The sequence below is a fragment of the Triturus cristatus genome, chromosome 2_1 (assembly GCF_964204655.1).
Source record: "Triturus cristatus chromosome 2_1, aTriCri1.1, whole genome shotgun sequence".
Classification (NCBI taxonomy): Eukaryota; Metazoa; Chordata; class Amphibia; order Caudata; family Salamandridae; genus Triturus; species Triturus cristatus.
The window spans coordinates 394,595,922-394,619,443 of NC_140581.1; the positions used below are offsets into that span (position 1 = coordinate 394,595,922).

Genomic DNA, 23,522 nt, shown 5'->3' on the forward strand with positions numbered 1-23,522 from the left:
TGCTTTCTTGTATCATTGCCGAGAACATAGTTCATACTTCTGATCCATCTGGTGTATTAAAAAGCATTCTGGTGTTTTTCAGCTGGAAGGCCCAGGCATAATATTGGATTTCTGGTAAGGTTAATCGCCCTTTCTCCATTAGATTCGAATTCCCTTTTATGCCCACATAAATGCGTTTATCGCCTGCTGGATTTCACCTATTGCAGCTTACTCAAAATACATGGGGATTGTGTTCAATAGAAAAGTTATTTTTGGCAATATCACCATTTTGACCTGATTAACCCGCCCAAAAATCGTTGGGGGTAGATGTGCCCATTCCTAGATTAACTGCACAATTTCTCTTGATATCTTGCCCAAACTTATTTCTGGTATTTTGTTTAGATCTTCTACAATTTTTAAGCCATGATATCATCTCATTCTTAATCAACGGGCTATCCTTTCTCTGGTTCCATACCATGATCTCTGTTTTCCCCTCATTCAAGCAGACACTTTGCCAAATTGTAGCACCATCTATAGGGTGGCCGGTTAAACCACACCAATGCTACCTTCTTTACCCAACCCCCATGGGAAAAAGGGGGAATGTTAGATGCTATTCTAAGTTTATGTGCAAAGGGCTCCATAAAGAGATTAAATAAGAGGGGGGACAGGGGGCCACTCTGCCTTGTGCCCTTAAGTATTTTAAAAGGTGAAGGTAGGTTCCCGTTCACTAAAACTCTGACTGAGGGATCCTGATGTGTCAATTGGCTTGCTCTCCACAATTTATCCTCAACTTGTATTGTTTTAAAACAGTAAACGGGTAAGACAACCTTACCCTATCAAAGGCTTTAGAAGCGTCTAAAGTTATTACTGCTAGGGGGTCGAATGAGCAGTTGCAGCATCTACAGCTCCTATAAGTCCGTAGGTTAACTCATGTAGGTATCTTCCTTTAATAAACCCCTTCTGATCCTTATGTATCACCTCCTACTTATCTCCCTGCCAGGTTTTTTGTAAAGATTTTATAGTCCGTATTCAGAAGTGATATCGGTCTATACAAATCGAAGCTAATGGGATCCTTCCCTGGCTTCAAAGTAATCGGTATTATTGCCTCATCCCATGATTTTGGTAGTTGCACCACTTGATCTAAAATCTCCCTGATCGTTACTGTAAAAAAGGGGTTTAACACCGCCCCTAAAGATTTTTATGTAGCTCCACTGGTATACCATCGGGTCCTGCAGCTCTGCCCCATTAATTGACTGTACAGCCATCTTAACCTCCCCTCTGTAATATCCTGGTTTACAAAATGTTTCTACCTTAAGACCAGGGGTTTAATGGAATCTGCTAACCAGCCATCCACCTCTTCTTCCGACTCTATTCCCTCTTCCGAACAAGGTCCCGGAAGTAGGGTTTTTTTTGTATTTTCTTTTTATTGAGTTTTCCCTTGCAAACAATAGGGAACAGAGGTCCACATTGACACAGCGTTAAGCATACAACCCCCGTAGGGCCGGGCCGCGTATCAGGCAAGGCTCCTCAAAATGCTTATAAGAGAATAGTGTAAAACATCGTTTAAACACAGCATGCCGCCTACAACCCCTGTGGGGCCGGCCGCGTATCAAAACACATGACAACATAAAGGCATAATAGGGAGCGTCGGGACCCTTTGAAATACAAAAACCTAAAACAATAAGAACGAGAGTACAAGGCCCGTCAGAAGTTGACAGAGAAGACTAGCTAGAGAGATATCAGACAGAGAGAGGAAGAAAAGGGAGAAGGGAAGGACGGCAGCAGTAGTGACTAGGCTGACGGACAGGTTTGTGTACGCAACAACGCCGACCATAGGCCGCGCTAGGTTTGGGGTTGGTCGCATATGCCATCTCAGAGGATTAGCCTGGTCAGGTGAGGAGTCTGCTGGGGTCTGACGGGAGTAGGACATCTTCAAAAAGGCGCAGCGCTCTAAGCTTGGAGGGTAGATAGCGGGCATGCCCTATTTTACAAAGGTACTGGTCTAGATGCCGCCAAACAGCAGTGAAACGCGTGTCCCGTGACTGTAATCGTGCTGTAAAAAGTTCCGTAGTGAGCACATGCCATAAACGCGTGTACTAAGCCGTTATTGGAGGAGAGTCCATTTTTTCCAGTGCAATGCTATAGTCTGTTTCGCCGCCCCTAGCATATGAAGTGCTAAGGTCCAATCACTGCGAGTTAGGGCTTTCAAACTGACAGGCTTAAGTCCCAAAAGGACCGTGGTAGCGGAATCTGGCAGCGGGAACCCCAGCACCCCTTAACATGACTAAGGACTTCCTACCACAACAGGGTCAGGAGCGGACACGCCCACCAGATGTGCATAAAATCTCCAAGAGCCTTCAGACATCTCCAACACAACGCGGACACGCTAGGGAACATTTTGTGCAGGCGAGTGGGTGTATAGTACCATTGCGTCATGATTTTATAGGCATTTTCCCTCTGTGGGACACTGCGATACACCCCCGGAATATCCCGCCATAGACGATGCCACTGCGCTGGAGGGATCTCCATGGCCGAGATCGCCTGCCATTGGCGCTGATAAGAATGTGGGACAGTACCGGGGGATGCTGTAGAATCTTATATGTACGAGAGATCAGGCCCCTTGACTCATCAAAGGCATGGACCAGCCGTTCGAATGGGGTGAACGGGTTGGTAGCAGCCCTGCGCATCTCTGTTTGGGGAGGACACCCAGTGCCGCAGCTGCGCGTACTGCAAACTCGCAGTCATCAGGAGTCCAAAGTCCTCTCTACACTGGGCAAACGTCTTAAGCGTGCCACCCTCATAGAGATCTCCGATCACCCTACACCCCCCCTGTAACCAATTCGCAAAGGCTGGCGGATGAAGGGCCGGGGGGGAAGTCTGGGTTGCCCGCAATAGGAGTGTGAGGAGAAGGAAAGATTGTTAAACCCTTTCGTACTGCAATCGTGACCCATATACCCAGCACAGTTTTGGTAGGGACTGCCATGTAGGCACTGCGCAAGCGTGCAGTGCGAGCGTGCCTTGCGAGAATGCCAGGCGTGGTCCCAAATCGAGCGTCCGGTAACCGTCCTGTCCATGTGGAACCACACCTTTTCACTCTCCACGGCTATCCATTCCGACACGAAACGGAGATGGGAGGCCCAATAATAGTCCAGGAGGTTAGGGCACGCAAGACCTCCCTTGTCGCGCGGCGACATGAGGGTCTTATGGGAGAAGCGCGGCCTGCGCCCACCCCAGATAAACCGTGAGATTGCGCTGCAGGCCCTGTATTTGGTGTTGGGGTATTGGGGTGGGGAGGCATTGAAATAAATATAACATTTTGGGGAGTATGGACATCTTTATGGCGTTAAGCCTACCCAGTCAGGAGACCGCCAGATTTTTCCAAGCCCTCAGGTCCTCCAGCACGGCCCCTCGGCACGCACGCCAATTCACCCGCGTCCATGTGTCTAAGGTGGGAGTCAGTTGGAGGCCAAGGTATCGGATGTTCTTCGTGGCCCATTGGTAAGGAGCAAGCATTTTCAGGACCGGCACCTCATCTGGCGGAATCGTAAGATTCAGAGCCCAGTACTTGCCATGGTTAATTTTGAGGCCCGAGATTCTCTCAAAGGTCATCCGCGAAGAGAGCTACCTTGTTTTGCCGGCCCCCAAGGGGGATCCCATGTATGTCCGGGTGTCGCCGAATCATCTCCGCTATGGGCTCCACCACCAGGACGAACAGCAGAGGTGACAAAGGACAGCCCTGTCGTGTACCCCTGAAGATGGGGAAGGGGTCCGTAAGCTGCCCATTAACTCGAACCCGGGCTTGCGGAGAGAGGTAGGGGGCCATGATCATAGAGATCATATTCTCCCCCAACCCGACCTTCCGCAACACCGCTCGAAGAAAACCCCACTCCACTCGATCAAATGCCTTCTCCGCGTCCAGAGAGAGAATGCCGGTATTTTCCAGTGTCGGGCTTTTCCCACCAGGTGCGCGATTCTGCGCACGTTATCCGCCCCTTGTCGGTTGTGAATGAAGCCAACTTGGTCTGGGTCCACAAGCCCAGGCATGTGGGGATCCAAGCGCCTAGCGAGCATTTTAGTGTAGATTTTAAGATCTGCGTTCAGCAGGGCTATAGGGCGGTAAGACGCACACAGCGTGGGGTCCTTGCCCGGCTTATGAATAAGGGCTATTTCTGCCATATCCATGGAGGGCGACGGGCCCCAATGCACCCGTGAAAGAATTGTACACCCGCAAAAGATGTTTCTGGAGCTGCGGCAGAAACATACGGTAAAAAACCAAGGGCAGGCCGTCCGGCCCCGGCGTCTTCCCGAGCGGTAAATCCTTCAACGCCATGCGCAGCTTCTCCGCCGTGAGAGGGTCTTCTAATTGTTGGGCGTGTTGCGGGTGAATTGGTGTTCAGGGGCATTGGGTAAGAAAGTCGTCTATTGCAGCGGGCGAGGGATCGTCTGCTCCATAGAGAGCAGCATAATAGGCCCGAAAGTCCTCACACTTATCTCGCTCCGTGACAGCCCACACCCCACCCGTCGTTTGAATATTCGCTATGTGAGCCTTCGCCGCGCGCGCCCCCAGGCACCGCGCCAATACTTTTTTTTTTTTTCCTTTATTGACATTTGCCACCAATAAAAAATATACAAAGCCAACATATAATCAACTTACAGGCTATGGCGCTACAACATTCTTCATCCAGTGTGCACAATCCAATCATGTGTCTGTAAATCTCAGCAATTACAGTGCGAGCGTACAATTATAATTAGTCGACCTGGTTAGTTTGTAAGTATTGCACCAAGTATTGCCAGTAGTCTCTTGGTTTAGACCCCGTCGGTAGTTCCTCCTCATAGGTTTGTAAGGTTTCTTTACAATACGTCAGGTCCTGCATCCTTTGCCGAATCCGTGGCGCTCTCCTACCGCCCCAACACAACGACACCCTTCTCTTGGCCATGAGCAACGCAACAACACAGAACTTCCGCTTGGTCGCCCTTATCCCAGGGAGCAGTCCCAGCAGACACGTTCGGATAGTACATGCAATATTAACACCCACCATTGTCCCCACCATCTGCGTCACTTTTACCCAGTACCCAGCCACTGCGCTGCAATACCATGCCAAATGTATGAAACCTGCGCCCTCCGCACCACAGCGACAACATTTAGAGTCTGCCCGTAGACCATACTTGCAAAGCTTTGCTGGAGTGTAATAAGTTCGATGGAGGTATTTGTAATGTATCATACGCAGGCCTCCATTAGGTGTCAGCATACCAGTGAGAGAGCAAGCAGTAGTCCATTCCTCCACTGTCAGTGGATCTTCTAAGTCACTGCTCCATTTACCCATTGCGTTATATGTATTGCCCGCTATGTCGTCCTGCAGTGAGGTATATAGTCTCGAAACAAGACGTCCAGCCGTGGCAGTCGTGATCAGTAATTGCAGCGTAGCCAACAGCGGTGGCTCCGCAGGGTGTGTCGGGTATAACGCCTTCAGCGCTCCCTGTAGTCGGTGATATGTGAATTGAAATAGCAGCGTTTGATTACGTATAAATGTCAGTTCTGCAAGTGACTTGAAGGCCCCATTTTCGTAGAGATAACCCATAGTAACAAATCCCACCTGCTTAAGCAGTCCCATACCCACTTCTTCCTGGGTAACCGGTAGCTCCGGGTGATATTGTAGCGGCAATGACGCGCGTACAGCGGCAATTTGCTTGCCTTCCTGCCCACACCGCGCCAATACTTTGCCCACTTTATCGCCCCCCTCAAAATATCGTTGCTTTATGAGTAGCAGGGAGCGCTCTGCCTTATTAGTGCGCAACGTGCGGAGCTGGCCCCTCAGATTAGCAAGCCTCTGCCGATGCGTGACCGAGGAGTTGCCGTGATCCTGCTTCTCAAGTGATTTTATGTCCTTGGAGAGGGTGTCCTCCAAGTGGTGCGCCTCCCGGGCACGTGCAATCGCTAAGGATGTGATGTGACCGCGGATAGTAGCCTTAAATGCATCCCACACCACTTGAAAGGGCGTTTCAGGGAGATCGTTGTCTACGAAATAGGAGTCGATGGCAGACCGTATGCTTTCCACATCTGCCGGGTCGCGCAGGACGTGCAACGGCATACGCCACCGCCGGGCGCGGGCAGAAGAGGCGACCGGGTCCTGCAGCAAGAGCTCCACATGGGCATGATCAGAGAGCGATATGTCGGACATGGATGCCCCCACCGTGTCCCGCATGGCGTCATGGGAGATAAATAAATAATCAATACGCGAGTACGAATGGTGAACGTGAGAATAATACGAGTAATCCCGCACCTGCGGGGAGTGATTACGCCAAACGTCCAGCAAACCAAGATCCACTATCTGCTTCCGTAACGCGGAGGACATGGCGCTCGCCCCATTGGAGGAGGCCTCACTACGGTCCATCGCAGGATCCCACACAAGGTTAAAACCTTCCCCTAAAATTAAGGAGGGCTCGTCATGTGGCACTTGCTCCCGCAGAAGAGCTCGGAGATATGAGTCTTGCATCTGGTTTGGAGCATAAACATTGCACAAAGTGAGTGAGCGTCTTTTCAACCGCACCTCCGCCCTTAGGAAGCGCCCATCATGACTGCGGTAAACTTGAGCGCTCCCCTGCTGGATACCAAGTCTGCAGAGAATAGCTACCCCGGCGGTCTTGGTGTCCGCCGACGCCCAGAATTGGAGGGGGTAGCTTGGGTGGGCCATAACGGGAAGTATCTACGCGCAGCAGGTGAGTTTCTTGCAAAAAAAGAATGTCCATGCTAGGTTGCCGCAGGTAGCGCCACACCTTCTGCCTCTTATTGGGGGAATTTAGGCCCTTGACATTAAGGGTTAGTATCTTTAAGGGGCCAGCAACAGTCATGGGGAAATTAAGTGCCAAATTTGTCCATCACGCCGCCGCAGAGAGCGCTGCTGGGGATTAGGGAGGGAACCCAGAAGCGTGCCAACTGTAGCCCTAAGCGCTCGCCGTGATAGCTGCAGCAACCGTCCGCCATACCTAGCACCTGCAGAAAAGAGGAAGGAAAGATATAGGTAAGTGAGAGGGTAGAGAGTAGGAGGAGATAAACCCAACGTCGGCCAACCGGGCCACATATCTCTGGTCCAATCACCGGCCAGCCTACACCCAAGGGTTCGGACAAGCCAAGAGATGTCACTCTCACAGGATCAGAGGGGGGTACGCTGTCCACCGGTCTCGATGAGCAGGAGAGAAGGCTCCGGCCTTGGCCACCCCGCATGCAAAAAAGAGGGAGAGGAGGTAAGAGCTGAGGGACCGCAGGACCATCCCCCCCCGAAGACCAAGCCCAGTTAGAGAACCCTGGACCAAATGAAGCTGTGATCGCGGAGGAGAACACCAGGAACCACCGCAAACATGCACGGTTGCTCACGGAGGCGGAGTTTCCGAGCTAGCATCCGATTTGTCACCCTCTAAGGACTTAATGTGCTCAATAATGTCCTGTTTAGCCTGCAGAGAGTCCTGTTCATTGAGGGGGAAGGGGTGCCTATGCCGGCGCACGACCGACCAGGCTGGCTCAGCAGGAACCCTTGCAGAAGAGGAAGGGCGCACAGGGCTATCAGACCGAGATTCGAGGAGTCGAAGCAACTGCGCCGCATCTCTGTAGGACCGGATCACTCTTCTCCGAGACTCCCAAGTAAAGATAAGCGCAAAGGGGGACCCCACTGATAGGAAATATTAAGGCTCCGCAGCTTATCAGTCACCGGCTTGAAGGCTTGACGCCGCCGAAGGGTAGTGGGGGCCAGATCTTGGAAAATCTGACTCCTATGTCCCTCATACCTGAGGTCTTGTTTGGCCCCTGCCGCCCGAAGAATAGGTTATTTTTCTGTGAAGAAATGGACCCTGGTTAATATATCCGGCAGAAGGCCCGGTCTGCCCGCAGGCCCAGTGACCCGGTGGGCCCGATCCAGGGCCGGGGGAGAGGCATCGTCATCTCCCCATACTTCATGCAGCAACTGCGCCATATACGTCAGGATGTCCTTCCCTTCCGCACCAAGAGGGACCCCCCGGATGCGGAGGTTATTTCGGCGGTTTCTATTTTCCAAATCCTCCTGCTTCAGCTGCAACTCTATTTGTTGGTCTTCCAGAACCACCAGACGTTGCCAGAGCTACTCCTGATCTTCCGTCCGGGCATCAAGTGTCTTCTCCAAGCCATCAACCCGACCCCCCAGGTCCGCCACCTCTCTCCGAAGCTCTCTGACGCAGGAATGTACCTCGGTGCGGAGCGAGCCAATCTCGGACTTCAGTTCAGTCATGAAGGAGGACATAAAAGCCTGTGTCACAGTGTGCGAGTCCCCCCCCCCCCGGCCGACGCCTGACCCTCTGCTGACGCCGACGAGCCCATCTTGCCCCACATGGCCGCCACCGAATTTTCCTTCGGAGCGGACCCCGGGGCATCCTTGACTCTATTAGTGCGCGTCATGCTGGAGGAAATGGGGGACTGCCGACGCGGAGACCCAACAGCCCACAGAGATCCCCCTGCCGCTACTGCAAAGCGCCTGTCCTGGGAGAAATCCCCCCCTCCACCCCAGACTCCGGCAGAGGTGCTCAGTCTCCCCGCAGGACCAGCCCCCCCGCAGGACCAGCAAACCCAGCAGAGCCAGCAGACCCAGGGATTGCCGAGCAGAGGACGTTAGCAAGCAGACCACCACCACAACTCTGACGCACCAGGCCACTCAAAATACCAGGAGCCCCTGGTAGCCCCCTCTCAGCCTGGGGAAAAGCCCATGAAAGCCAGCGCACGCCCTACAAAGACAAGCAAGCAGGCCCCAGCTCCAGCCCTCACCCCACCACAGCAAGAACTGACAGACCAGGCTCAGGCCAAGCAAGTGACGCCCAGGGCGCCCCCCCCGACACCACCAGCGGTAGGCAAGATGGTAGCAGGTAGCCTCCAAGCGGGGGGGGGGGGGGCGGACGCGCAGACCACCGGGATGATGCAGTCCACCAGAGTGACCAGCACTGACCAGCCACGATGCCCGGTCAAAGAGGCAGGCCCCCACCCGCCAGCAACGAAGCGTACCGCCCCACCCCCCCCCCCCCCCCCCCACCCCTCCAATATCAAGGGCAGCCACCGGCCAGCAGAAGGAGCAAACCAGTCATGGAAATCGCACCGGGGGGCCAGGGACTGGTACAGGAAGCTCAGCGAGGAGCGGGCAACATCCAAAATAGTCTCCGAGATCCCCCAGCCCAAGAAAACCCGGATCCGCAGACCTCCAAAGTCTCGTCCGAGGGCGGCCCGGGCCACAAGAAACCCCCAGCTCAGGACCCCCTCACGGCACACAGTCAAGGTCCCACCGGGGACTCTACACACAAGGGCTGACCCCAGTCCACCTCCGCCGTGTCTCTGCGCCTGCAAGCGGCGCTCGCCGGAAGCGCCGTCGCTGGGCCGCCTAACGACTCAGTCCCGGTCCACAGTTTTACAATATGCTGCCTGTTGCAGTCTCTGGGGCATCTCCCGCCCCGCACCAGTAAGGGCCTCGATGAGAGCTGGGCCTCCCTGACAGTGGTGGCGCTGTGCCGGCCAGAGTAATCGTCCACCCCCAGCGCCCCCACAGGGCCCGCAGCAAGGGGAAAAAGCCCGTACTCACAGTCCTTGGTGGGGTGGTGGCCTCCCCTATGACAAACTCGTGAGGGCCCGAAGGACCCCCGTGCTGCCGCCTCTGTCCCCTCTGTTCGCCGCTCAAGCCAGGCCCCAGGCCGCACAACCGCAAGCTGGTAAGTCCAGGCCTGTCACGGGTACCAATGCAGAGCCCTCAAGGCAGGAAAAGCAACAGGGAGCCGAGCCTCAGTCTCTCGCCAGCTCCCCCTGATCGCCGTCGGCTCGCCACACAGAGAGAGGCCCCCCAGCAGGGCCTCGAGCTCCGAGGCACCCCGCCGCTGCAGCGCAGGAAATGGCGGATCCGGGTCGGCCAAAGGCGCTCCGCCCGTCCGGTTGCGCTCCTGTCGCAGATCCGCCGCCTGTTCCCTCCACAATGGGGATGGAACGTCCGCCCACGTCTTCAATCGGAGAGCCTCCTACCCAGGCACAACAAAATGGCGGGCGCGGCAACCACCGGAGCGCGGCTCCGCCACCGGACACCGCTGCCACTGCTCGAACTCCGTCCGCTGCTCGTCAAGGGTTGCCACAGATCCCTGGCACCGAGAACACCCCCGAGATGCGCATCAGGGGGCCCCCAGTTTTGCGATAATAGCGTTGATGCGCGGCGGCCTGCCGGAGCTCCTCCAGCGTGCGTCCTACTGCATTGCCAGTTAGACCACGGCTAACCCCTCCCCCCCCCCCCCCCCTCACCCCCTTCCCCGGAAGTAGTTTATAAGTGCCTCTTCCAGCTCTATCTCCCTGGTCAGCCTGGCGGCCCTTCCTTGGCTTCTTTAATCCGATTACGGTTTTGGTCTGCCTTAATCTTGCAAGCTAATAACTTCCCTGCTCCCTCCCCATACTCAAAATGGGCCAACTTACTAGCATTACATCTTTTTTTAATCCGAGTTTAAAGGATTTCTTCCATTTTATCTTTTTAGTAAACCCAGTTTTCCCTCTGCCAAAATCTTACTATCATCCTCTAGGTTTATTTGTATTTCAGTCTCTAGATTTTTCATTTAATCCTCTAGCCGAAACACTTCCTTCCTATAGTGTTTATTTCTGTAACAAACAGTGCTTGTAATCATAACCCTAATAACGGCTTTGAGCATGTCCCATATTATCCCAGTGGGAGCTGAGCCACTATTAATTTTAAGGAAGTCTCCTACTTCTATTTTCAAAGCTTCCATTACAGCGGTATCTGCTAGTATAGTACAATTTAGTGTCCATCTCCTTTCTGTAAGCTTGCTAGTGGCCCTAATTGTTATTGTCACAGCTGAATGGTCTGACTGATGGGCCGCCATATATCCCATATCCAGAATATCCTCTCTACAGCTCCACTCTACTAAAAAGTAGTCTATCCTCGTTTTATGCCTATATTTCTTATTATGGAACGAGGTGCCCTGCAAGGATCCGACCCTCTCTCTCCACATATTGCATAGAGCATGTTGTTTCATCATGGACTTCAAAAAAGCATGTGATTTGGGAGTAGGTATAGCTCTACTTTTACTTGATTTATCTAAATTCAGATCCATAATGACATTAAAATCTCCTGCTACAATTACAGGACCTGAAAAGTCTAACAGATTGGTTAAAACGTTTTTTGTGGCTCACAATCATAATAGTTTGGACCGTAATATCCTACCAATGTCAGTAATCTTTCTCCTATTTTTAGGTTTGCTAAGATCCACCTACCAGCCTTATCCACCCTCGTATCCAAGATCCATATTCTTCCCTGCTTTTTTACCACTATTGCTACCCCTCTTATAGTTGCGCTCTGATCTGTACATTCCATCTGTTGTACCCATCTTTGCTTTCTAAATAGCTTCACACACTCCTCTTTCACCAGATGTGTTAGAATCTCTGAGGTACTGTAATATCTTATCCCTTTCGTACGTATATAGAACCTCGATGCCCCTCTATACTCTATTATTTTACATATCATCTCCTAGTTTCCTACTCCTCCCTTCTTGATAGCCTCCAAAAAGTCATCTGCCTCTTTTGCACTTCTTAACAAATGCATTTTATTATTGTGCATAACTCTCAGGGATGCCGGGAATCTAAGCTGTACCGTTTCCCCCTACTTTTTCTAATCCGTCTTGGCGCTTTCCCAGTTCCCATTGTCTGTCTAGGGTGACCCGTGACAGATCTGATCTGATCTCGAATGAGAAATCTTTCCCCCTTAATGTCTTCAATTTTAATGCATATTTAAAGGATTTTTTCTTTCTAAACGTATGTCTGAAAATTAAGGGGAATCTTCCGATACTTCACCCTCTTTGGATTTTTCCTGAAGGGATCTCTGTGTACCCGTTGAATATCTTTTGTGGTGTCTGCCTCACTCTCATCAATCTCAACTTTTGCCTTTATAAGAGAGACCACAAAGGTTTTTAGATCACCTTCCTTCCCCTCTGGGACATTCAATATTCTCAGGTTATATCTTCTCGAATTATTCTCTAGCTGCTTCAGTTTCTCCTGCAATTCTTGCTCATCCCGCCGAAGCGCCTGTATCTCCATTTTACTGTTACTTAGATCTTCTTTCAGTTCCTCAACAGTGGTCCCAAGCGTTTGCCTCTGTACAGACAACAAATCTATCTTTTTCTCAAGGCCCTCACAAAAACTCCGTATCTCGCCCTGATTCGCCTCTGATATCACGAAAACCTTCCTACTATCACCAGAGAGTGAAGAGAACATAGGGGCATATTATCAAGCCAGGCGATACAATTATCGTCGATTTAGCGGCAGAAAACTGCCGCTAAAGCGGCAATAATGGGCTTGATAATATGCTCTATGGAATTCCAATTGAAGCCCATGTTAGACGTCCTTCACATTTAACATGAGCTTCAATTGTAATTCCATAGAGCATATTATCAAGCCCATTATCGCCGTTTTAGCGGCAGTTTTCTGCCGCTAAAGCGGCGATAATTTTATCGCCTGGCTTGTTAATATGCCCCATAGTCTCCAGGTAACTACTTGAAATCTCTACATCTATTTTTTTTCTTCCCGTAGGGATATTAAGGCTATATCTGATGAAAGTTTATCCTTATCTTGTATAAGGTCATCCATCTGGGGCCCATCTTTCTCTCGCCCAGATCCATCCAGAGCTACTTCTTGACTAGTCCACTCTGGACTGTATGTACTCCCCTCCGTTGCCATTTTTGATAAAACTGGTTAATCTACAAAACTTGTTTCTTGTTCTCGGAGAGTCACCATGGGGGGTAAAACCTTAAGGAAGGACCTCAAACAAGGAGAGCATGATCTTTATCTTGTGCTCTAGGATTTCATTCCTTCTCTACACTCTTCCTGTCCTTTGAACCTCCTTTCCAGACCTCTTCTTGAGTCTAAACCTCTGAGTATGAAGGGAAGTCCCTTCCGCACTATGATCAGTAGTAACAGGTATAGCAGCCAAACAAACTGGAGAATTGTTTTGGGACTGATCCGGAAGTTGTTGTTTTTTTACCTCCCTCTGTTAGATTGATAACCTCCTTTTGCCCTTATTTTAACCTTGCCTGTAATTTGGTTTTCTGGTCCAGCTCCCCTACCTCTCAGTTGTGTGGCTGCCTTGTCGGGGGGGGCTGCTCCTCCAGCCTTTCCTCTTCGTTTCTACCAGCAAGCGGTTCCTCCTTTTTGCTCTCGACACTCCCTGCAGCCAGAGAGTCTTCCAATTCTCCAGGAGCCGCGAGGGACGGGGAAGGGAGGCAACTCTTGTGGCTTCAGAAAACAAACTTCGAAAACATTTTCTGAGGAGGATAGTCACACCTGTTCTAGGTCTCACAAAAGGGCTAGATCCCATGAAGGAGCATAAGAGGAGTCCAGAAAATCCTTGAAGCCTTCTCATCAGCCTAACAGCTCCAAGTAATAGGAGAACGAAAACATTTCTCCTCAGAAACATCTTTACCAGGCCCATCAACGCCATCTGCCCAGGACACAGATCGCCTTCATGCCTCCTCTGCTGACCTGTCCACGAGGTAAAAATCTTATTCCAACTCCCTCTGGACGACGTCTACACAGACAGGCATTGCGGAGGCGTGAGTTACAGTTAACCCAACTATAACTCCTGAATTTCACTGTTTTTTTCTGAGTAAAACCTGAGCCTTCATATAATGTCCCTGTAACCTTTGTTTTTTTCAGTGAATTTCTAAGGCTTTTCAAATTCTATTTCCTAACTATAACGTACCTGTAACCTTTGGTTCTTTAAGTGAATTTCTATGTTTTTTATAACTAGTAGTTTCATTTGCATAGTGGTGGAGAAAGGGGACGGAGCCTCCAACCACATCTCAGGAATCCTGCTATGTCGGACTTACTGGAGGTAACAAGGGCTTCTGGGCCTCCAAGAACCTTCAGCATCCAAAAGGATGACATCCCCCCCCCTACTAGCAACGCACCAGGAGGCGCATTTGCAGAGTGGTGGAGAAAGGGGGCGTGGCCTCCTAAGACCTCACTATTCCTGCTGTGTAGGACTTACTGGAGGTAACAGGATGGGTACTTGGCCCTCAAGGACCCTCTGCAGTCAAGGGAACTTAATCCCCAAACCATTTGTGTGCCAGGAGGCGCGTTTGAAGGGGTGGGGCCTCCTGCTACTTGCTGTTATGTTTATTTATTCTTTATAACGAGAGGGGGGCTGCGTGGCCCTCCTTCCAGGGCCGATTTTGCCCCCGGGGATTGCATCCCCCTAGACCTGCCACCTTTATTTATTTTCTAGGTTAAAACTGAGCCTTGCTGGCCCTCCTCCCAGGGCCGATTTCGGCCCCGGGGACCCAATCCCCCCGGGGCCCAGACATTTACAGATGGGGGGGGGGGGTGGAGTGAGCTGCGTGGACCTCCTCTCTTGGCTGAATTTGGCCCCTGGCACCCCATCCCCATGCCTGGCCATTTAAAGTAGGCGCCTCAGGACATATACTAAAGTCTGGGACCGCAGGGAAGGCTCAGGCCCCACGGTCCCTGCAGGGTCTCCGCCTCCTGCAGACGCAGGCATTGCTTTGACACAGAGGGAGCTGCTAACATGCAGCTCCCTCTCTGTCAAAGCATTTGTGCTCACTTTCAGCAAGCAAGAGCATTTTTCTGCTCTCGCTTGCTGAAAGCAAGCACAGTTTGCTATAACTTAGCCGGACAAAGGAGCTGGCCCGGGGGGGTGGGAGGGGGGTGGCGGTCCTCAGGGTCATCTTTGGCTCCAAGAGGGGGAGTCCATGCATCTTTTTTTTATCTTCTTTTTTATTTTGTTTAAATTTTATTTTGCTGCGGATCCGCAGGTCCACCCATGAATATGCGGCTAAATTAAATAAATAAAAGTACTGTTAACCCCCCCACTATATCTGGGGCTCGGAGTATTCCTACCCTGCCCCATTTTTTTTTATTTATTTGGTGGGACTCTGCTTCAAGTAGAGTCTCAAGTTGGCTGCCAACACTTCCTGGTTGAAGTGTTATCAGCCAATCCAATTTCAGTAAGATCTGCGAGTCCACTGCAAGGACACGCGTCCCCAGATATCAATATTTTCTAGACCTAAATATCTCTGAAACTACTGAACAAGTTTACACCAAATCAGAAAAAGCACACTTTCTGGACCAATGTCTAACTTTCTGCCAAATTTGGTGTAATTCCATTCAGCGGTTCAGGCTGTAGTCCTGTTCAAAAATGAAAAATCCCCATAGACATAACATGGGGAAAATGCGTTTTGGGACCCCCTTTTTCCTCGGCCCCTGCTTGACAGATCACCCCGAAACACAGCAGCTGAACCGAAAAGGGTAAGTTGTTTGCGATTTTCGTGAAGATTTGTCAAGCCGCTCCAAAGTTATTTGCAAAACAAAAATGATTTCCCTACGTAAACTTTGGTCCTAACTATAACTACCTACTGGCTATCCAAGGTTATTTCAATTACCTACAATATTGCTTGCTATACTGATTCAAGCATGTGAAGCTATGAAAGATCCAATACTGGATAAGAAAATAAATTACTTGCCTTTAACTGAAGTTATCCAGTATTGGTATATTTCATAGATTCACATGCGACCCACCCTCTTCTCCTGAGAGACTCCCCTTATGACTAGGGATGTTATTCTCACTTGTGCTTACAAATCTGAGGGAATCAGCCTCTCTTGGGAGATTTCTAGAGGGTGCCACCACCTTATTGGTCATAGTTAAAGGTTGGTCCTTTTTCAAAAAAAATAGGTCCCAGATAGGCTATTGAATTCATGGCCTAATGCCATTGTAGGCTATGTTAGTTATACATACTGCTTTACTATAGTACCGTGTGACTTCCCACTTCGACAGGGGATAATTCAAGCATGTGACTCTATGAAAAATGCCAGTACTGGATAACTTCAGTTACAGATAAGTAACTTATTTTCTCTCTTTCACTGGTCCTGAGCATATCACTAAAATGTTTGATAGATTCAGTATCACTATTACATAATCACTCTGTAGCGATTGTCCAGCTCCAGTAGCTTCTAATGAAGGACCTGACTCATGCAGAGCTTAAAAACCTATGTTGAAAATGTAAACTTGAAGGATGATCCCAGATGACAAGCTGCCGGATTCAAAAGATTACAGAGTGGATAGTCATGTTTTTATGTTTGGGAGGCTGTGACCATGATATCGGGTTAGAATAGATTGGTGATCTGACAACCGATACAAAGGGGGACCCCAGAAGGCGAATGATAGGCAGGTGGAGCAGGGGAAAATTAGTAGAGACCAACACTAACAAAGATCACCTGCCTATATGTAGGAATTACTAAAAGGTCCAAGAGAGAGGGTCCAAATATTATACACCAATAACTGGGGCTGACAACTGCATATATTCAAAGATTCCAACAATCGAGTTAATTAGCAAAATTATTTTTCTTTTATTATCATTATATCAAGCATGGTTATCAAACTTCGAAGAATACATAGATAGATAAATAAGGTATCATCAATAGATATATACAATGTCCCACACTTCACATTCAAAACTATCAGTCATACTAGCATGCACTCATAGTGGCATACACATTCATTCCACAAAACAAACCCAGTTCTAAGACATCACAAATCGATCAAGGTGGTAAAACTGCCACATGATGTTCAAATGGAAAGTTCTCGTATATCGTCCCGGTGGTGAATGGAAACGGAGTCGAAGGACACGAATTGAGTTAAACGCCAACGCGTGTTTTGGTGTGTAGCCCAAGACAGCGCAACACCTTCATCAGGGCGGAGATGGATAAATGGTGTGGGACAAACAGGCACACCTGGAAAATGGAGATATTCACTTAGATTCCTTTTACACGGTCAAAATTAGGACCAACCAATACAATCGGGTAATATCAGTAATCCGCCGGGCTACCGAGAATCAATATCAATCTTGTCCGGAAACCGTTCAAACAGCCAAAGGTACCAAAAGGTAATCGTTAATGGAACTATTCAAGGAGTGAATCAGGAGGTTCGTATCTGGAGATTCGTCGATAAGGGCTGCAACATTTCGGATAAAAATTATGAATCCATCCTGTATGGTGTTTCCTCCGGCAGTCAGCGGGGCGGGAAACCCTGAGCCGTCGATTGGTGATCTGGCCTGGGGACAGAGTGGATCAATAGACTGCCCAGAATAGCACCATTTCTGAGCGGTCTGTCTTTTACAGTGACATCAAACTTCAGTATTGGCTAAGCACCTTGAATCCCTTGGCAAGGTGCAGCAAAAGAATGAATGTAATATTTTGTGATTTGCGAATGTGTGTAGCAGTGGCGGCACTTTGGAGCTGTAAGGGAGTCAAATGCAAATATTAATAAAAGGATTGATATTGGTAGGGCATGCCACCATTGTAACATAATGGTAAGGTGTAGAGAATTGCAATGACGGTACTTAAAAGGGAATATGTTACAGGTATAAATGGACATATCAGGGTGAATGCAGTCAACACACAGATTTTTCATCGCAAACATCATTAAAGTTCTTGCCTAGCTGTCTTATGGAGTGATGACCATTGGTTTTTGAAAAGGGTGGTGCCCCTGTGTCATGAAAGTGTTTATTTACACACAGTTCTATTATCCTACAGTAGGGTGCAGGGCCACTCTTCTTTTCTCCATCATCTCTCTAAAGATTAAGGGTGGCGCTCATTTTATTCCCCATTTCGGACATCTCCGCTGATGATTGGTACCTCGCCTTAAAACCTCGGCATACATGAAAAAAACATGGGTGGAACATCTTTCTCTGTTCAAGCAGCCAAGCTATGTAATTCATTACCCCCAAACACAAGAACAACGGATAACTATCTTTTTTTCCAGAAGACTACTCAAGAGTTAGCTCTTTTCTACATGACTGCCTCACTCAAGCACAAATGTACAGCATATGCCTGTACATGTAAACATATATAATTGATTTGCATGTATGTATTTAGATAAGTGCATGCCTTTCTACAATAATGTTTAAGTACTTATGGTTTAAAACTATATAGATGTTCTTTAGGTCTGTTTAACACATTTTTATACTACTTATGGTTAATATATAGATATATATATATATATATATATATATATATATATATATACACATTATTTTATGCTCAGCATGTATATAAGACACTGCGTAGTGTTATAATAAGTTATTTGATTAGGTGCTTTTGGGTCTCTGTTTATTTTATTAAAATATGTAAATATAATCATAACCGTTCCAATGTTTTACTATTGAAATATTGAGGAAAATATAAAAATGAAATAAATTTTAAAAAAAAGTACTATAACAATGCACAAATAAATTAGCTTTACGTACAATCTATTCATACATGCACATAATGAGCTTTATCCAATACAATTTTATATTTGTATGTTATCTTCCTTATAAGTACGTATACCCTTTCTATGTAGTTATGTATCTATATATTTATTACTTTACTACTCGCGTGGAAAGAAAAAATAAAATTAAAAACATCCTTTAACTCCGTCCAACACACTGGTCTGACTCATCCTACACCTTTCTTAAAATATCCTCTACTTCCACTCCGAGTCATCTCAAAGCTCATTCTATTACTATAATCTCCCTAAGACCCGTACTTGACTCTTCCATCCTCTGTCCCTCCACGACTTACCCCAAACCTCATTTTAGTACAATGATCTCCAAAATAACACTTCCAAGACTCTGCCCTCCTGAATTCCTCCTATGACGCATCCCAAACCTCATCTTACTAATATGATCTCCCAAATAACACTATCTAGACTCTTCTCTTTTCCTATTCAATCAAACTAACAGACTTGCATGTCTACCGGTCAAATTAACAATTTATATTTCCCTATACGACGACTCCTCAAATCCTTTGGGCTCCGGAGTAGCTTGCTACTAGATGAAACGTGCTTCCAAGCCTCGCCATGGGTAGTAAGCACTATATAAATAACATTGCAATTATCTATTGCAAAGTGATGTAATTTAAGTCTGCTGGGGCTAGATTGTGTCAGGATACGATAATTATTTCAATGCTTTAAGCATAGATATCTATTATGGATAGTAATGTTAACAAAGTTAATTAATCAATTGTGATCGAATTGTGGTTGGTGTTAATGAGAGAAGGTACCGGGTTTATGAAATTATGTGGAAATAAGGTGATGTAATCGAAATGAATTTTATTAAAAAATATTTGTGAACAAAAGCATATAACCACAAATTAATTGGTTATTTGTTATAGTTTATATTTACAGTGGTAAAGCAAGAGAGGAGTTGGCCTAACGGCTAGGGCGGTCGACCTCGAATCTTGGGAACCGAGTTCGAGTCTCTGCAATGACGCTGAACATTTTGTGATTCTGGGCAAATCACTTAATCTCTCCGTGCCTACGAAAAATTAATGTGTCGTCATGTTACGCTACTGGTGCTCATGTAAAGCGCTCTTGATACCAGATACCTTCGGGTCAAGTTCGCGCTATATAAAACTCCGCCAAAAAAAAAATGAGATAGACCAAGATGACGCCTGAATAATAAAGTAGAACCCCTAAGGAAGATGTAATGGTATTGTTTCTATGCTCATGTCATGAGGTGTTTATATGGTGATTTAATATGGCTGCCAACATCGTGCGCGTGGCCCCTCTCCATAAGCAGGCCCCCATCACCTGGGGGTGGAATTTAAATAAGAGGAGTGGGACCACGCGGCCCCCACTCCCAAACCATTTATAGGCCATGGGGACCTTATCCCCTGGGGTGTGCCTTATTGTTAGGGGGCGGTTGTGCGGCCTCCGTCCCTCAGCCTTGTCAAGCCCCAGGGACCGCATTCCCCAGGGCTGTCTATTTTTTTAAAGGCTGTATTTTATTTTAACGGGAGAAGGAGCCTAAGTAAAAAATCAGTCTGGGCTGCCATTTGTTTTTCCAATCCCATGGAAGCCCTGCTGAATCGCAGCAAAATTGCCATTTTCCCCCCCTCCAATTTTGCCTGGGGACAGGGTGTGTCGGTCCTCTGGTCGTCCTCAGCCAATCAGAGCTTTCGCTCCTGCGGGAGTCTGAAACTCTACAGAAACAAATTGGCCCAAGGGGCAATCGGGATGCCGTATTTTTTAACTGCCTCCTTATTAGACCTCTTTTAGTGTTATGGGTAGGCAGGCATGGTAGTTCTGGCCATGAACAAGCAGAGCGACCCCTATGGGCAAAGTGTTTTCCAGCTGAAACATGTAGGCAACATGGGTGACTCGATGGAAAACCATTATGTTTTTTAAATGCATCCGACGCATTTTTTTAACCATGTCAAGGGTAACCATTTAATAAAGGGGAATCCTAGTTGTAACCTAAATAATATTTTAACAAGAACCCTGCACTTGGCCAAAGTATTACCTTATTACGAGCTCCCAGAGTTATATTCTTGTGATTGAGCCCTCTTGGGTGGTACTATACCTACCCATGGGAGGCACCTATGATGAAGCATGCTGCTATACAAAGGGCGATGTGTCTGGTCTAATATGTAAAGGATGTTCCTGTTGGAAGTTTCATTTAACCTGAAACAGAGGAACTGCACAGTAGGGCCTTCGCACTAATGTATGAATTGATTGGGAGAACGCATGAAGGCCAATATTCTCTCCTCCTGCTTGGGTGTGAAAGAGACATATTGAGTAAAGAGACAGCTTTTAAGACGTTTGTGAAATGCATTGTGGCAAGATGAAGGTGAACTTAAAGAGAATTCCATTTTTTGGCAGCTAGATGGAAGCATGTTCTGCCACCTTGTTGCACCTTTTAAATTGTATGGCGTTTTCCACTGCCTCTGTAATTCTTAAGTCCTGCTCTGTTTGTGTATTAATTCAGGTATAGTGTTATGAACTACACATTTGAATTAGCATGTTATGTATACTGTTGATTTCATCTTCAATTGTGTTTTACTTTATTTTGCAGTGGTTGGTTCAGCTCGGGTACGGCCAAATCAACTCCCACCAGAACAGTCTGCCTCTGCACAACAGAATGGTAGTGTTTCAGATATATCTCCTGATCAACCTGGAAAAAAGGACTTTGGCCCTCCTTGTATGTAACCATATATCTAGGCTTCCTTCATGTTCTGTGCTCACTTATTCACATTTACGGGAAAAAAACAACCAAAACTGCTTGCTAGGTTTTATTTGTTGGGGCCAGATAAGGAGGTTTTGCACATCTTAGAGGTCCTGCACGGTTTGATTTGGATCCTTTCAGTTTAGAATTGTATTCACTTCTGCCTTTAGGTAGTGCCATATGTTGTAACTATTCCGGTAATCAAGTGTCCTCTTCTGTTAATCCGTTTTGTTTAACACTGCATGCCCTGCATAATATTTTGAAGATTCTAAGGTGCATACATTGCTTTATGTTTCTATTTGCTGCTAAGTACATTATCCATTTTCTGCCTATATTTGCAGTGGACCACAGATTATGGTTGCTAGGGATAACAGTATTTCTTTCCCCACATAGACCATCATAACTATGTCCTTTGAAAAATGATGTAGTAATATCGGAGCTCTAATTATCAGGTGTGGTATTGCCGCACCATTATGAGTTTTGACCCTTGCAATGAGGAACAATTGCCGGAATCTGTTTGCACATCCATTTCTGCAGGTTTCACACCCTTAATCCCAGATAGGGCAGAAATTCCTATTTCCACCCACATTAGGATTAACGCTGAACTCACGTGTGGGGTCTATTTGAGCATTTCATTGTCTTTCTACAACATAAGACCTTTGATGGTGTTATACTTGTAAGCTTGCTTGAATTGCCGTGTCATGAAGGAACATGGTGTACATTTTTGGGGGATTTCTAGATTTTCCGAGTGCCCCTCAATGTCATGGTAGTTTGCATTTCTCCCCATTTCTGAAAGGATCTGGCCAGACATTTAGCCCCTATGTAATACATTCTACTTTAGCATACGTTTCCTTCTGTTTAGATTGCACATGATCAATAAGTGTCTTTTTACAAGTTGTTACTCTTACGCCTTAATCTTTGCCCATTGTACCACAGCCAATGGTTCAGTGAAATTGCATTTTGGAGGAAAAGTAGAAAGCTTGCTGTGGTGAACACGCACCAAGGAGAACTAAAGGCCTCCTTTCAGACAAGTGGCTGCTAGCAAGACATGGCTAAGATCTTTCATCCTCTTACCGCTGAAGAATTGCTGCATTCTCAAAGCACATCTGTAAAAAGCGGGTTCCTTAAATTCAGGTTCAGACCACAGAAGAAAAGGGCACACTAAAGGCTATAGTGACATAGTAATGAGTTTTATACTTTTCACGCCTGTCATTCCTATCGCGCTTAGTCTAAGCAACCTTTGATCATTATAGAAGTTAGGTGACTTTCTTTCTACCGCCTGACAAAGGAAAGGGTAATGACTTGATCGCAAAGAACTTATACCAGAATTCATTCCTTTCTTTTTCTAAGCTAATAATAGTACAATATCCTTTTCTAAAGTATATGCTGACTATATTTTCAACCAGATTAAGATTGCCTCAGAAAACTGTAAAGCAGTGTTGTTGACCTCATGCAGGGAAATTGCACTAATCTCTGTGCTCATTCCCACATCTTCTCTTTCAGAAATGATATGTAAATGCTAATTTAAATTTCAGCATCTGATAAAGACTTCTAGGTGTGATTCCTTACTTTAGAATATTCCCCAACATCAGACTGGATCTGGAAAAATGTATGCATTACTCCTGCGTGCCGGACTAGTGACAACAGACTCACTGGGTAGGGCCATTGCTTCATCGGTGGTGTTCCTTTACCACGCCTGGCTGGGATCAACTTGCTTCTCAGGGAATCTCCAGGCATTCCTTAATGGACATAGCCTTTGATGGCACACACCTGTTTGGCGTCAAGGCCAATTCGGGCACTTAAAGTAGAGTACGGTAACCACCCAGTTGTTGGGGTACTCTTTCTGTTGCTCCTTCTGTGGCTACAGCAGGGGCTACCAGCCGCATTCTTGCCACCACGGGATGCAGCCTCCCCAGTCCTTTCATAGCCAAAGACATGCTTCCACAAGTCTTGTATGGCCCTAGGCCAGACATCTGCCCAATCGGCCACATCTGCCTCCCCCTGGCAACTGCAGTTTCCAATTCTCTTTAATGTCCCCACACAGGTACGTGGGCAACTTGTTGTTCAGACGCTACCTGCCCCGGTGGCAGGCCATAACTTTGGACAAGTGGGTGCTCCAAATTGATTGATGGGGTCAGGCCATACCATTTCAGAAAATTCACTGCTCCTGCCATTGTCCTTAGCTGTCCTTAGATTGGCTGACCGATGATCACCTCTTTGTTTTGTCAGGAAGTGCAGGCTGTTTTGGCTAAAGGAGCTATTGACGGTGCCAGCATCAGAAGTAGATCGGGGTTGCTATTCCTGCTACTTTCTTGTGCCATTGAAGGACGGAGGCCTCTGCCCTATCGTGGAGCCCCCTCAACGCTTTGCTGAAAAAGGAGAAATTCGAAATGCTCTCACTCGCTCAGGTGCCATCTGCGTTGGACACTGGCGACTGGATGGTAGCGCTGGACCTGCAGGACACATATTTTCAAATACCTATTCTGTGGGCCCAC

General features: G+C 47.7%; 1 protein-coding gene across 8 annotated transcripts in view; it reads left to right on the forward strand.

The window, feature by feature from the left end:
* Positions 1-23,522, forward strand: part of KIF2A (kinesin family member 2A) — a 418,450-nt gene that overhangs the window by 107,847 nt on the left and 287,081 nt on the right. For 4 of the 8 annotated variants that reach the window (XM_085631560.1, XM_085631589.1, XM_085631569.1 and 1 more), the window contains one exon: positions 20,878-20,946. In XM_085631560.1, coding sequence (XP_085487686.1) covers positions 20,878-20,946 — 69 coding nt within the window. Of the gene's footprint in view, positions 1-20,877; positions 21,004-23,522 lie in introns of all 8 variants that reach the window. The other 4 variants (XM_085631578.1, XM_085631543.1, XM_085631526.1 and 1 more) reach the window with 1 other exon arrangement.